General features: G+C 40.4%; 2 protein-coding genes across 6 annotated transcripts; both read left to right on the plus strand.

Moving 5' to 3' along the window:
* The first annotated feature begins 587 nt into the window (after window positions 1-587).
* Window positions 588-5,532, plus strand: LOC112902643 (hippocampus abundant transcript-like protein 1). Of its 3 annotated transcripts, XM_025971785.1 has the most exons (14): window positions 588-874; window positions 1,991-2,102; window positions 2,279-2,391; window positions 2,687-2,809; window positions 2,930-3,105; window positions 3,585-3,660; window positions 3,771-3,857; window positions 3,963-4,043; window positions 4,142-4,174; window positions 4,275-4,328; window positions 4,516-4,557; window positions 4,660-4,738; window positions 4,847-4,917; window positions 5,007-5,532. In XM_025971785.1, the coding sequence occupies exons 1-14, from the start codon at window positions 674-676 to the stop codon at window positions 5,121-5,123; spliced, it is 1,365 nt and encodes a 454-aa protein (XP_025827570.1). In that variant the 5' UTR covers window positions 588-673; the 3' UTR covers window positions 5,124-5,532. The 3 variants fall into 3 exon arrangements, with proteins under 3 accessions (XP_025827570.1, XP_025827571.1, XP_025827572.1); XM_025971787.1 differs by lacking the exon at window positions 2,279-2,391 and having other exon boundaries at window positions 589-874; window positions 2,691-2,809; XM_025971786.1 differs by lacking the exons at window positions 4,142-4,174; window positions 4,275-4,328.
* A 1,458-nt stretch (window positions 5,533-6,990) lies between these two features.
* On the plus strand, window positions 6,991-11,992 carry LOC112903177 (tetracycline resistance protein, class H-like). 3 transcript variants are annotated; one of them, XM_025972399.1, is made up of 14 exons: window positions 7,008-7,339; window positions 7,508-7,619; window positions 7,733-7,845; window positions 8,412-8,534; window positions 8,636-8,811; window positions 10,069-10,144; window positions 10,228-10,314; window positions 10,424-10,504; window positions 10,611-10,643; window positions 10,782-10,835; window positions 11,018-11,059; window positions 11,171-11,249; window positions 11,341-11,411; window positions 11,521-11,992. In XM_025972399.1, the coding sequence occupies exons 1-14, from the start codon at window positions 7,145-7,147 to the stop codon at window positions 11,647-11,649; spliced, it is 1,371 nt and encodes a 456-aa protein (XP_025828184.1). In that variant the 5' UTR covers window positions 7,008-7,144; the 3' UTR covers window positions 11,650-11,992. The 3 variants fall into 3 exon arrangements, with proteins under 3 accessions (XP_025828182.1, XP_025828184.1, XP_025828185.1); XM_025972397.1 differs by having other exon boundaries at window positions 6,991-7,339; window positions 10,611-10,835; XM_025972400.1 differs by having other exon boundaries at window positions 7,069-7,339; window positions 8,416-8,534; window positions 10,611-10,835.
* The last annotated feature ends 391 nt before the right edge of the window (window positions 11,993-12,383 follow it).

Below are 12,383 nucleotides of genomic sequence, written 5' to 3' on the forward strand. Positions count from 1 at the left end.
TAATACACAACGAACGACGATCCTAAATTTCAGCGACTCTCAGATTATATTTTACAGATTCTAAACTATTCAGATTATAAATTATACTAAAAACAAATGAAAATACTAAAACTATTCAAAACATAACTACTCTAACAAATATTTCCTAAATTATAGTTATTTTCAAGTACTTATATGGCTAGAACGAGAATATACCTCAAAATCGACGCGTGGACAGGGCTTCGCCGCTTCCTCTTCTCTCTTCCTGTTCTCTCTTTCTCTTTTTTTCTGATTTTTGCTGGATAAAATGGCATTTTTGGGGCAGGTTGGGGCTTAAATAGCCGGTGGGGGGACCTCCCGCCCGACCAAAGGGCGGGATGCCTCCCGCCCGCTGAACGGGCGGGACGCGTGGGGCCCGGGAGGGCGGGATGCCCTCCCAGGGACCTCGGGATGTCCCGGGCCCCACGCGTCCCGCCCGTTCATCGGGCGGGAGGCACCCATTTCTCTAAATTTTCCCAACGGCCACCCCTTTTTCGAATTTTAATTTTTTTTATCCCTTTTTTAAAAAAAATTCCTTATCCGTTGATATAAAAAAGAAAGACCCGCCGAGTTGACAAATCTCCGCGACGGCCTGAAACTAGACGCTTTACAGGGAGAGAGGACAGAGGACCGAGAGAGGGGAGCGCAGGAGGAGATGGGAGGATCTTTTGGAGGCCGAGGGATGGGCACCGCTGCGGTGAGGCCGTTGCTGCACCTGCTGGTGGGGCTGGTGCTGTACGAGGTGGCGGAGGAGATGGCCGTGCCGGCGCTCGTCGACAAGGTCACCGCCGCGCTGTGCCCCGCCCACGGCAAGTCGTGCCCGGAAGCCATCTACCTCACCGGCCTTCAGGCTTCCGTATGCACCCAGCCTTCAGTCCTCTTTGCTTCTCTCTGCTTTCTGCCTGCGGATATGGGAGCCAGAGAGAGCGGCAGCTCCAATCCGATCGGAGTGAAACGGCGATTTTGATTCTTTCCCATTCTTCTTCCTCAATCCTCTCCCTCCCTTGCTATCAAGCATTCAAGCTCTCTGAAACTGAAACACGAGCACACACAGGCGTGCAAAGGGGGTTGAGATGCAGGGGGCAGGGGGAAGAGGATGTTGGCGCAGGACCATGGGCATGGGTGTAGTTCGCTTGGTGTTGGTGCTGCCCTGGAATCCACTACCCCTCTGAGCTCCAGCACATGGCCTTGCTCCGTTGCTCGTAGCACCACACCTACCTTTGCAGCGTTTTCCCCTTTGTTGTTGTTGGCTAGCGAAACGACGACCTTCGCACTTCTCATACTATAGCTATTTGAGAGAGATTTAGCTAAATTTTTTCACGCGCAACTTAGTTCTTAGCTGCCACAATAAAGTTATAGCTGGCTATAGCCTGTTTTTGACATAGATAGCTAAATGCCTTGACTGGATATTTGAAACATTGATACTACTACGTGCCAATAGCAGTTTTGGTAAAAGCCTCTGCAAGTTCAGGATCCGGTTCCTGCAAGTTTCTTTTTTTTTTTCTTTTTGATAGTTAGTTCCTGCAAGGTTGGGGAAATTAATCTCGCAAGGGACCCCACGTCCCGAGCAAAACGGAGTGCAGTGCTTCTACTCTGTTTCTTCTTCTCTAAGCTGAGCTTCCCGTCTTACAGAGCACTCTCTACAGTTTGTTGGGGCCAAGCGTTCTTTTTGAGCCCCAACAAACGATATGTTATTTTTCTGGGATTCCACAAAATAAATTCAGTTCACAAGTGAGTACTGAAAAGAGGATAGATATAGCAACCGGGCATTGCTTTGGTAGCTGTAGGTGCCTACTTCCTTTTATGCTTGTGGGAATGCCGTCATAGTTTCTTGCCTAACTTCTGAAAAACAGTGTAATTATTTTTGTCGTGTTAGTTATTCTCTCTGTTTTTTTTTCAATGGAAACAATGTCTCTTAGTGAAAGGGAGTGAAAAAAACATGTTGTTAATCATGTCATTTGCACGACTGCAGGTAGGAGCTATTTTCAAGATAATAGGATTCCCTCTAATGGGCCAGCTAGCTGATGAATATGGTCGGAAACCTATTCTCCTCCTAACTGCCTCTACATCCATAGTCCCTTTTGGTAATTTGCCCCTGCCTGTGCTCTCTCTGCTTCTAATAATGCAGTAGCTCCTTTTGTGTACACTCCATATCATTCACTCTAGAGTATATGTTTACCAGTAAGGCTTCTTTTAGCTCTCTGTCTATGTTTATTTACACCATTTGCACTAGATACTGATTGTCTGTTTATTCATGCATCCGTGCTTGCATGGAATGATTCGAGGACTGTTGTGCATGTCTACTTTATTCTGCGCACCTTTTCATTCTTGATTGGCCAAGGAACATTGTTCATCATTTCACTTGCATACACGGTTAGAATTATTGCAATTTTCTTATCGTTTTAGGGAAATATTGCATATAATCTGTCCAACTCATCATTCTGCGGTAGTCTGAGTCAAACTCTACATATGCATGATTTTCCCCAAGGGAAACAACGATTTTGTGTTCGAAATTATTATTGACATACCAGTGTGGGTGACTAGGTGGAACCTGAGTTATCCCATGGTCCAATATCTATTTATTTGTTTTATTCTTTTTTATCCTAAGATGTAAATATGTTTTCTAAAATATGTCATCTACTTGCATGAGAACACAAATCTATCTTAGGCAGATGTGGTTGAACCGTCAAAGAGGGCGACTGCATTTGGCTTCATAACAGGAATTGTCTCTGCCTCGCATGCTTTGGGGGATGTTTTCACAAGGTTTCTACCGAAGAGTTGGATTTTCCAGGTATCTCACTAGTTACTTACTTTTGTAATATTGCTATGTTCACCTGTGAAGTCAGTATTATTGTTTGTTACTTACTTTTGTAATCTTTAGTGATACAAGCACTAGACCATGGCTTCACAGGTGTCTGTTATTCTGTTGATCTGTTCAGTCCTCTACATGAAAATATTTCTGGTTGAGACACTTCAAAGAGCTCCATCTTCACCTAGTCGGCATTCATCATTATCGTATTTGGTTATCAGGGTACCACAACAACGTTGGGAATCTATCAAAGAGAACATTAATATATTTAAAAATAGGTACAGCTTATATATATAGACATACTTCTCCAGATCAACAAGTCAATCACTAAAGGAATTCTTGAAAATTTAAATGAAATCCTAAAGGATTTTTTGTCCCTTCCTTTTTATTGCAGAAAAATGTGGATTATATGTTTGCATTTGCACTGCTAGGGACATAAATAGCATTGTTCTTTAGTTGAAACAATAAACTGAGAATGTATAAACTTACATAAATATGGTATTTTACTAACGTAGTCTTTTTTTAGCGATCAACTGAGAATGTATAAAGTTCCATATGAGTACACATATATATTTGCAAAGTTTGCCATCAGGATTTAAGTTAAACTTTTTCCTTCATTCTTGAAGGGATTAAAGGAAAAAAAGGATAATCACCTCATTGATTGAAGAGAGTTACAATGACTACTGACAAGTTTTAAAGTCAGCTACAACTGCTAATGCAAATTTTGACGAATTTTCTTATATTGTTGTGTTTATAGTGAATCACTTAGGCGAATAGCATATGTTGACTTCTTCTATAAATTGGGCATGAGTGGCATTATTGATGTCCGACTGGTAATTGCTTCTATCGCTGTTACTATATGATATGATGTTCAAAATTACTTGGCTTGAGTTAAAGGCAGAGGCGAAGTTTGGTAATAATTTCTATCCCTCTCTTTTCCTAGTATTACTTGAAGTCAGTATTTGGCTTTGACAAGAATCAATTCTCAGAAATTCTTATGGTGGTAGACATTGGTTCCATCTTTTCTCAGGTGCCACTTTGAAAGTCTATAACAACTCAAATTAAGATCCATGTTTTGCATGTTTTAGTTTAAAATTAGTTATTATGGTTTGTGACACTGTTTTTGAAATTGTAGATTTTGGTCCTTCCCCTTATTAGCCACGTTATTGGTGAAAAAGGAATCTTATGCATTTCCATCCTTGCATCCATTGCTTATGTGAGTTATTGCACTGAGATCTTTCTGTAATAAGTTTCCACTAATCTCAGCTACATTGTTACAAAATTAAGTATATTATTTCTGAAATATATTTTCAGGCTTTTCTTTATGGTGTTGCATGGGCTTGGTGGGTATGTATTTATTAAGCACATACTTGCTTTAAGTAATTGCAATTTTAAGCAAAAATGTGCACATAGTCATTGTTGTGTTTTGCTTGTACCTATATTGCAGGTTCCTTATTTTAGCTCTTTATTTGGCATCATCTTTGTGATGGCCAGACCAGCTGTAAGTCAGCCCTATATATCTGTCCTCTAGGCACTATGACATAATTTTTTTTTCACAGTTTCTAATTACTATAAGGGAAGGCAGTTACTCGAATTTTCCAGACACAAACTCAGCCATTATGTTTCTGTGCATTATAATGATATTTGATTAATTGTAGTCTTACTTGCATTGGATTAAAAATATGCAGATCCATGCAATCATTTCTAGGGAAGTACTCTCAACTGAGCAGGTATACATACTCTCAATCTCAACTGTCTTGGTTATATCTGTGTATACCTGAAACCTTTGTGTAGTCTTCTGGGTTATCAATTTGTTTTTTCTTACTTTCCAGGGAAAGGCACAAGGTTTCATCGCGACTGTACAATCTATTGCTATAATGCTGGCACCTCTGTTTATGAACCCTCTAACCTGTGAGCAATTAGTTCTGACGATTTTCTATATTGCCTGGGGACTACTGGGCTCTGTACACTGTACTATTCTTTATTTTGATCTCATTCTGTCCTTCGCCTCTGTTTCAGCTTACTTCATTTCACAGGAGGCTCCCTTTAATTGCAAAGGTTTCAGTTTCCTCGTGGCTAGTGTTGTCTTGGTTAGTTAGTCCCTTTTGTTATCTCAGTATGATACTACGAATCTACCAAGAAAGTAAGGTATTTATTCCAATGCTAAATATTTTTGCAGGTGGCCTCCTTATGCTTTGCTAGGACACTGAATCGGAAAGGCACGGACAAAAGCACAGAAGTTGCAGTTTCAGATGAGCCTAGTGAGGAAGCATTGCAAGCCCCTTTATTGGCTTAAAGGCCAGCTGAGGATCATCAATGAGGCGAGAGCCATCTCGAAGTGGCAGATGAATAGTTACCACAGTTTGCAACGAGGTTTTGCTGAAAAGCTTAGTGGAGGGCATGTACATCAACAACCAGCGTCGTTCACAAGCAGAGGAACACGATCGAATATTCCAATTTACATCGTTTGTTGATCATCAATTGTTATAACATGTTTAGTATTACTCCCTCCATTTTTAGATATATGAGTCCTATGCTGTTTAGGACAAGCTAAAATGGTATAATTAGCTTGTCCTAAACATCATATATTAAAAAATAGAGGGAGTGGTAAATTTTTAGGCCTTGAAGTTTGAAATCACAACCAACATATTATGAAACCATACAACACAATTGGATGAAACGTATGCACGCAAACTCATACAACACAGAGTCACAGATGATAGCTAACATTGTTTAGTGTGTTGCTTTTAGTATGACCACTGTGACCCTTAACAGAAGGGGTAACTATTTGTATTTCACACTGAGCCGATAGGTATCTGAGCGAGTAGGTAAAATGATCATGTTAAAGTTGTTCACCAAAGGAAAGTAACGGCTTATCTCTTATAGAGCGAGAGTACTAATTAAGAAATACTCAAGAACAAAACAACCAACTCTCTGAGCCTCGCAATTACACCAGCAAACGGAAAAACTGCACACAAAAAGCATGCATGAAAGTCTTATTTACTGGCACCTCTGGCTCTTTTGCATAGTCATCGTGTTTGTTTTGATTGCTGCAGTACCAAAAATGTGATGTTATCCTATACTCTGTGTGGGTTTTCTCTTCAGTAATTTACAGTGAGAAAACCCGCATAGCATTGCTATCATGACTCATAAATTAGTAGTAGCTCGGATATCTTCAGTAGGATTATTGAAAAGTGCCAACCCTTGATTAGATATTGCTAATTCCTGCTGCCTGGGCCAAAACAAGCAAAAGGTCACTCACAACCACAGTATTGCTTGCACGCAACAGCTTACATGGCGGCATGGAAAGTGTCAGCACTCAGCACCCTTGTTTATGCCATGCCATTTCTATGTGTTAAAAAAGCTAGGAAAAATTGTGGGGATTTTTTCCCCAATGCCGGTCGCTGTCAGCTCAAAGATTTATGGAAGAATATATGAAATGGATCAGACGCAATGACGACGGCTAACCTACTCGATCGAATTATTCAACCGGCTGATCATGAAAGGCGGCGACGCTGCATGAACAAGTCAAGCTGGATTGCCTTTTCCCCAAGAAGAGATAACCAGCTTCCCCGTCGCACGCGCGTGTCGTGTAGAGCCCAGCAGGGGAGGCCGCTCACCCCGTCCGCGGCAGGTGAGGCGCGCGCCGGCCACGCGCGCGCCGCCACCGCGCGTGCGCGGGCGCGCGCCGCCCCGCTCCCGGCACGCGCCGGCCGATCAGAACGAAGTTGCTGTGGACGCCGAGCTCGCGATCGCCAGGTGCCAACTTGTTTTTGTTTGTCTGCTCCGGGATCAGGAAACAAGCTAGGCTGCTTGAACAAGATCCCCGGCTTATCCCGAACTCAGTCGCTTCACTCTGTTCTTATAGATCTACTAGACACTATGGTATCTGTCTCCTCATCGTATCCGCGGCTCTCTTCACCGCCATCTCTGTTGTTGTCAGATGCCGTCGCTATGAATCGTTTTGTAGGTGTTGTCACTTGTCAGTGCCAGTAGAGACCAACTAAAGGAATGCAGCCACAATATTGACTGAACGTGACAACGTGGCAATAAAAAGTGCCAGCGCGGCAGCACCCTTTTCCTTTCTGGCATGTCATTTCTCTAAAGAAATAATAACTATGTAAAATTTTTATAGCTGACCTCACCTTCTCCTGGTGCTATTTCTTTTTGTCCTTTTCAACAAGTGAAGGGGCTAGCTGCTTGATACACACACACACACACACACACACACACACACACGAAGTGCTCGCAATTGGTCCATTGCCAACAAACACCCTGTAACTGGGAACCAAAGAACCGAGCTGAGCCCGGTCGGAAATGGGAGTCTTAGAAGCCAATGCGACGAGCGCCATGATGAGGCCGGTGCTGCACCTGATGGTCGGCCTGGTGCTCTACGGGGTCGCCGAGGAGATGACCGTGCCGGCGCTCGTCGACAAGGTCACCGCCGCGCTCTGCCCCGCCGACGAAGGGTCGTGCCCGGAGGCCATCTACCTCACCGGCATCCAGTCTTCGGTACGCTGCTGTCGTTCTCAGCTATGCACGATCTGTCTCCTGCAGTACCTGCTTGAAGATGTACCCTCCTCATGGCGTCTCTGCACTCCGTTTGAAGTTCTGCTCGGACAATCACAGTGTTCAGGATTCAGGTGCTTGCATGTTTTCCAATCAACTGCTTGACTGCAGGTAGGAGGGATCTTCAGGACGATAGGACTCACTCTGATGGGCCAGCTGGCTGATGAGTATGGTCGGAAGCCTCTCCTCCTTCTAACCGCCTCCACTTCCATCATCCCTTTTGGTAACATGGACCCATCTCTTCTGATCAGCTAATAGTAAAATAGTATACTACAAGTCAATGGACGTTTTTGCAGTACATTTACACTGGATACTAATTGTTGCTCATGCTTGCAGCTGTGCTTGCATGGAACAATTCAAGGACTGCTGTGTATGTCTACCTTGTGCTGCGTACCCTCTCATTCATGATTGGCCAAGGAACCATATTCTGCCTCTCTATTGCGTACACGGTGAGAACAATAATTCCAGTTCATCATATTTGTAGATAAACTACGCGTATAGCATTCATTGAATTATAATGCTCCTATATTTGGAGTTGTACTATGCTTTTATCCATCAAGTTTGGCAAAGAATTTTACCTTTTCTACTGTTGCCAGTAAGTGTATCTTTCATACAAACATAGGCCTAGTAATTTAATGCTTGCTTATGTTGCAATATAAGTAAGAAATAGTACCCCCTAACTTATCATGCTTTTTTGACCGAAGTCAGTAGGAAGGCCGCTATCTACTTTTTATATAAGTTTTTATTTAAACTAAGCCTGTTTTTAATTCGTCCTCGTCAGAAGTTGAACCTAGGCCTGCTGGAGGCTACTTAAGTGGTCTAACCACTAGAAGAGGCCCTTTCACTAACTTACCATGTTCTATCTTGGAAATATTATGTTATAGGATTCTTCAAGTGCTTTAAGTACTTTGAAAATATTAATATAATCGAATAGAAGGTTATCAGGGTATATTTGTTTTCTGGTTTGTGAATAACAGATAGTGTCTCAACAGTTAATAAAATTCTGCTAAACTAGGCAGATGCGGTTGAACCGTCAAGGAGGGCAGCTGCATTTGGTTTCATGACAGGAATTTTCTCCGCCTCACACACTTTGGGCAGTGTATTTTCAAGGTTTCTGCCTGAGAAGTGGATTTTTGAGGTATCAGCACTTATGACTACTTGTAGCTGCATAACCATTTTAATTATTTACTTTCCTCTGCAAACTGTCAGTCTTACAAGTGCTTTAACTTTTTTTATTAGGTCTCCATTGTCTTGTTGATCTGTTCTATCCTCTACATGAAAATATATTTGGTTGAGACAGTTCATAGAGTTCCCTCTACACCATGTCAGCATTCGTCGATGTCATCTTTGCTTGCCAAACTACCAAAACAACGGTGGGAATCTATCAAGGAGAATATTAGCATTGTCAAAAACAGGTAATCCTTCAACATACAGAACACAAAAACACGTTACTGAATCATATTCAAATAGTCAAGGGATTCTTGTATTCATGAAATTCACGTAAAATTTATTTAGGGTTTGTTTCTTCCTTGTTCACGAGGAAGAAATGTGAATGATATATTTGTGTTTGTATTTATACCAACCTGAATAGCGTCGTTCTTTAGTAAATGTATTCAATGTTGTTTCTTCCTTATTCAGTAAGATTCAACAATGACCCATCAATGGTCTTTCCCTAAAGAAAATGAGTATAACGACAAAAATGACGAGAATCTACGAAGTGTCAAATGATTTATGAAGCATCAACGTTAACACTTTTCCTATCAGAATTCAATTTTTTGTTCATGAAGGATTAAAAAGGAAAAATAAAAACATGACAACAGATAGATTTCATAAGGAGTGAGTTAGATTACTGCCCTTCGGCATCTTGATGATACAATGAGAATTGACTAGTAAATCAGTAAGAGTTTGCGATTGCTCTTTTTAAAAGGAATGTATTTATTTCAGCCTCTATATGAGTCACGCACTCAGTCATGCATAGATTGGACTTTGAAATAAACCTTCTTATGTGGAGATTATTGAATAATCTTACTAGTCATTAAAGTGAAGAAATGCCCCTAGCTTGAAGTTCATTCCATTTTTTTTGGCTTTTCTTGATAACAATAGCCCTGCAAAAGGAGAAATTAAAGGGAATGCACTTTAAATCATGGATCCTATTCCATGTTTCATGGTCACTATAACATACAAGAGGGGTACGGTATTTTTTAATTTATATGTGTGCATCTAGCAAGCCATGTATCTTTCCAAAAGATGATTTGGGTCCCACTGTTCAATCTAAGGCAAAACTAAAAAATTGAATCCCCCAGTTTCCACTACACTCCACCAACACTTTCATCGCTTGTTTTCTTCCTACCAAGTTGTTGCCACCCAATCATCGTTAATTGTAAGCTTAAAATTAATTCACTTAATAGAAATTTATTTTGTACATCAAGGTCTCGAATTCCTAATCCACCTCGACCGTTTGGTCTGCATAATGTTTTCCATTTAACGAGTTTGTACTTCTCATGATCATCACTTTGCTAGAAAAATTTTAATCTGTAATAACCTAAAATTTTTAAAATTTCTCTTGAGATCTAAAAAGAAGAATGTATAAATGGATAGGCAACTCAACACTGACTTCATGAGAACCACTAATGCCATTTTTTTGTTACTTTCTTTTCTTTCTGTGTTCATAGTGAAACGCTTAGGCGGATCTCGTATGTTGCTTTCTTCTATAAATTGGGCATGATTGCCATTAGCGACGTCCTAATGGTAATTCTTTTCCTCACTTATTGGATTTTATGATATAGTTTTAGAAACTATATGGCACCTAAATTACCTTTTTCTATTTTCAGTATTACCTAAAGTCAGTATTCGGCTTTGACAAGAATCAGTTCTCAGAAATTCTAATGGTGGTAGGCGTTGGTTCGATCTTTTCTCAGGTATTCCTTCAAGCTTTTATTTTTCATCAATTTAAGTGGAATAAATATGTCACGTGGCATAGTGTCTAGTTAATTAATTGGACTTTGTGGTAATGTTTTCAAACTGCAGATTTTGGTCTTCCCCTTTCTTAGCCACATAATTGGGGAAAAAGGCGTCTTATGTATTTCAATACTCGCCTCCATTGCTTATGTAAGTAGTAAGTTATTTAACTGGGATTTTTACTCTGATTTTACTAATATATTTAATACACTAATTTAATATCTTTCTCTACTGATTTCTGCCAAAACAATTCCAGTCCTTGCTTTATGGTGTTGCATGGGCTTCATGGGTATGTGTGCAATCAAGTAAATTTACCTTAAGTCCTCAACTTATTTGCTACTCAAAGGAAAAGTACTGCATGTTGTTGGGCTTACTACTCGGTACAGTTACAGAAGTTTGTTTCATTTACGCTGAATTTATCCTGCAGGTTCCATATTTTAGCTCTTCACTGGGTGTCATCTATGTTCTAGCCAAACCCGCAGTAAGTCCATCCTACATATATTATTCATCTATGCATTACGCCTTCAAGTTTTTGTGGTTAAAAGTTTACTCTAAGGAAGGAAGCGCCTGAAATGTTTTCAGAAATCAAATTCATCTTTTATCTTTTAATGCATTCCAGTGATATTCATAAATTTGCTTACATGGAAATATGCAATTGTGCAGATATATGCAATCATTTCTGGGGAAGTACTCTCGACTGACCAGGTACACATACAAACCCAATCTCTCCTGGATTTATTTGCAAATTCAAACCCGAAAAGTTTATCCTAAATCCTAATCATCTATGTCATTGTCTCATTGTTTCTAATTTTATAGGGAAAAGCGCAAGGTTTTATTGCAACCGTGCAATCTGTAGCTATATTGTTGGCACCTCTATTCATGAGTCCACTAACCTGTAAGCAGTCGCTTTTCGTGTATTAGTTTTGCAACAAGCACATTTCATTTGTATTTTTCTCTCGTCATTTTCTCCACCTCTTTTTCCCCAGCTTACTTCATTTCAGAGGAAGCTCCCTTCGACTGCCCAGGTTTCAGTTTTATTGTGGCCGGTTTTTTCTTGGTTAGTCCTTCTGTTCCTCTGAGGGTGATAGAAAATGTCAACAATGAATACCTTTTGTAACTATAATCTAACACCAAGAGATTTCCTCTAATGCTAAATATTTTTACAGGCAATCTCCTTTTGCCTTGCTTGGACACTTTATCCTGAAAGCAAGGACGACAAATGCAGAAAACTTCTTGTCTCTGATGAAGAAGCAGTACAAGCACCGCTATTGGCTCATCATCATCCCAAACCATGAGCCCATGAAATTGAACAAAAATACTGCCAATTTTAACATAGTGTTAGTATAACACTTTCTGTGTACATACATCGCAAGTCAAATGAGAACTTGTAGTGAGCCACTGGTCAAGTAATCTAGTTCCTGCTCAGAAATTTAGCTCCACACCGGTACGGACAAGCGAAGTGCGTGTTGGTGGTAGCGATGGCAGTATGTAAAGTCGTGTTTGTAGCAGTTGTAGTGGTGACATAAATAGATAACTGAGATGGAAGTCATATATGTGCTCGCGTTTGGTTTACCTCTCAACAAACATGCATATATTTGGCACTTTTAAATACTGATGCTAAATTTTGGCATTTGGTATGAGGTAACTCCATCAGTATGCCATCTCTTTTACTTTATCTAGTTGTGTGATAGTCTTGTAGCATACGAAGAATCCAGCAAGCATTTTCAAGGGATTCGCAAAGCAAAGATCTTAATCCGTGCTGGACAAACGGTTTCCAATTCAAAATACTATTGGCAGTGTGCTATTTCCGCTGAAGTCTGCATTTCCGTTTCCCTTTTTCCAGCTTGATTGATCTGTGCTCATCCTTTTTATGAACATTCTTCGGCCAATCAGATGTGGAAACGTTTTTTCACTCAATTCATAAATTACTTGCATTAGAGAGCTATAAACCTTTCTGCTCAATTTGTACTCAATTGCTGGCATCTTTCAAAGCAAGTTGAATACCTAAAAAATACACACAGCCAAGAAG

The sequence above is a fragment of the Panicum hallii genome, chromosome 8 (genome assembly GCF_002211085.1).
Source record: "Panicum hallii strain FIL2 chromosome 8, PHallii_v3.1, whole genome shotgun sequence".
NCBI classification, from domain to species: Eukaryota; Viridiplantae; Streptophyta; class Magnoliopsida; order Poales; family Poaceae; genus Panicum; species Panicum hallii.

Bases quoted from the DNA above. Each gene is read 5' to 3' on its own strand.
- LOC112902643 (XM_025971785.1), top strand. From the start codon at position 674: ATGGGAGGATCTTTTGGAGGCCGAGGGATGGGCACCGCTGCGGTGAGG. The intron at 2,392-2,686 runs GTTAGAATTATT...AATCTATCTTAG, and splicing joins TCATTTCACTTGCATACACG to GCAGATGTGGTTGAACCGTC. The intron at 3,661-3,770 runs GTAATTGCTTCT...CTCTTTTCCTAG, and splicing joins GCATTATTGATGTCCGACTG to TATTACTTGAAGTCAGTATT.
- LOC112903177 (XM_025972397.1), top strand. From the start codon at position 7,145: ATGGGAGTCTTAGAAGCCAATGCGACGAGCGCCATGATGAGGCCGGTG. The intron at 8,535-8,635 runs GTATCAGCACTT...TTTTTTTATTAG, and splicing joins CTGAGAAGTGGATTTTTGAG to GTCTCCATTGTCTTGTTGAT. The intron at 10,836-11,017 runs GTAAGTCCATCC...GCAATTGTGCAG, and splicing joins ATGTTCTAGCCAAACCCGCA to ATATATGCAATCATTTCTGG.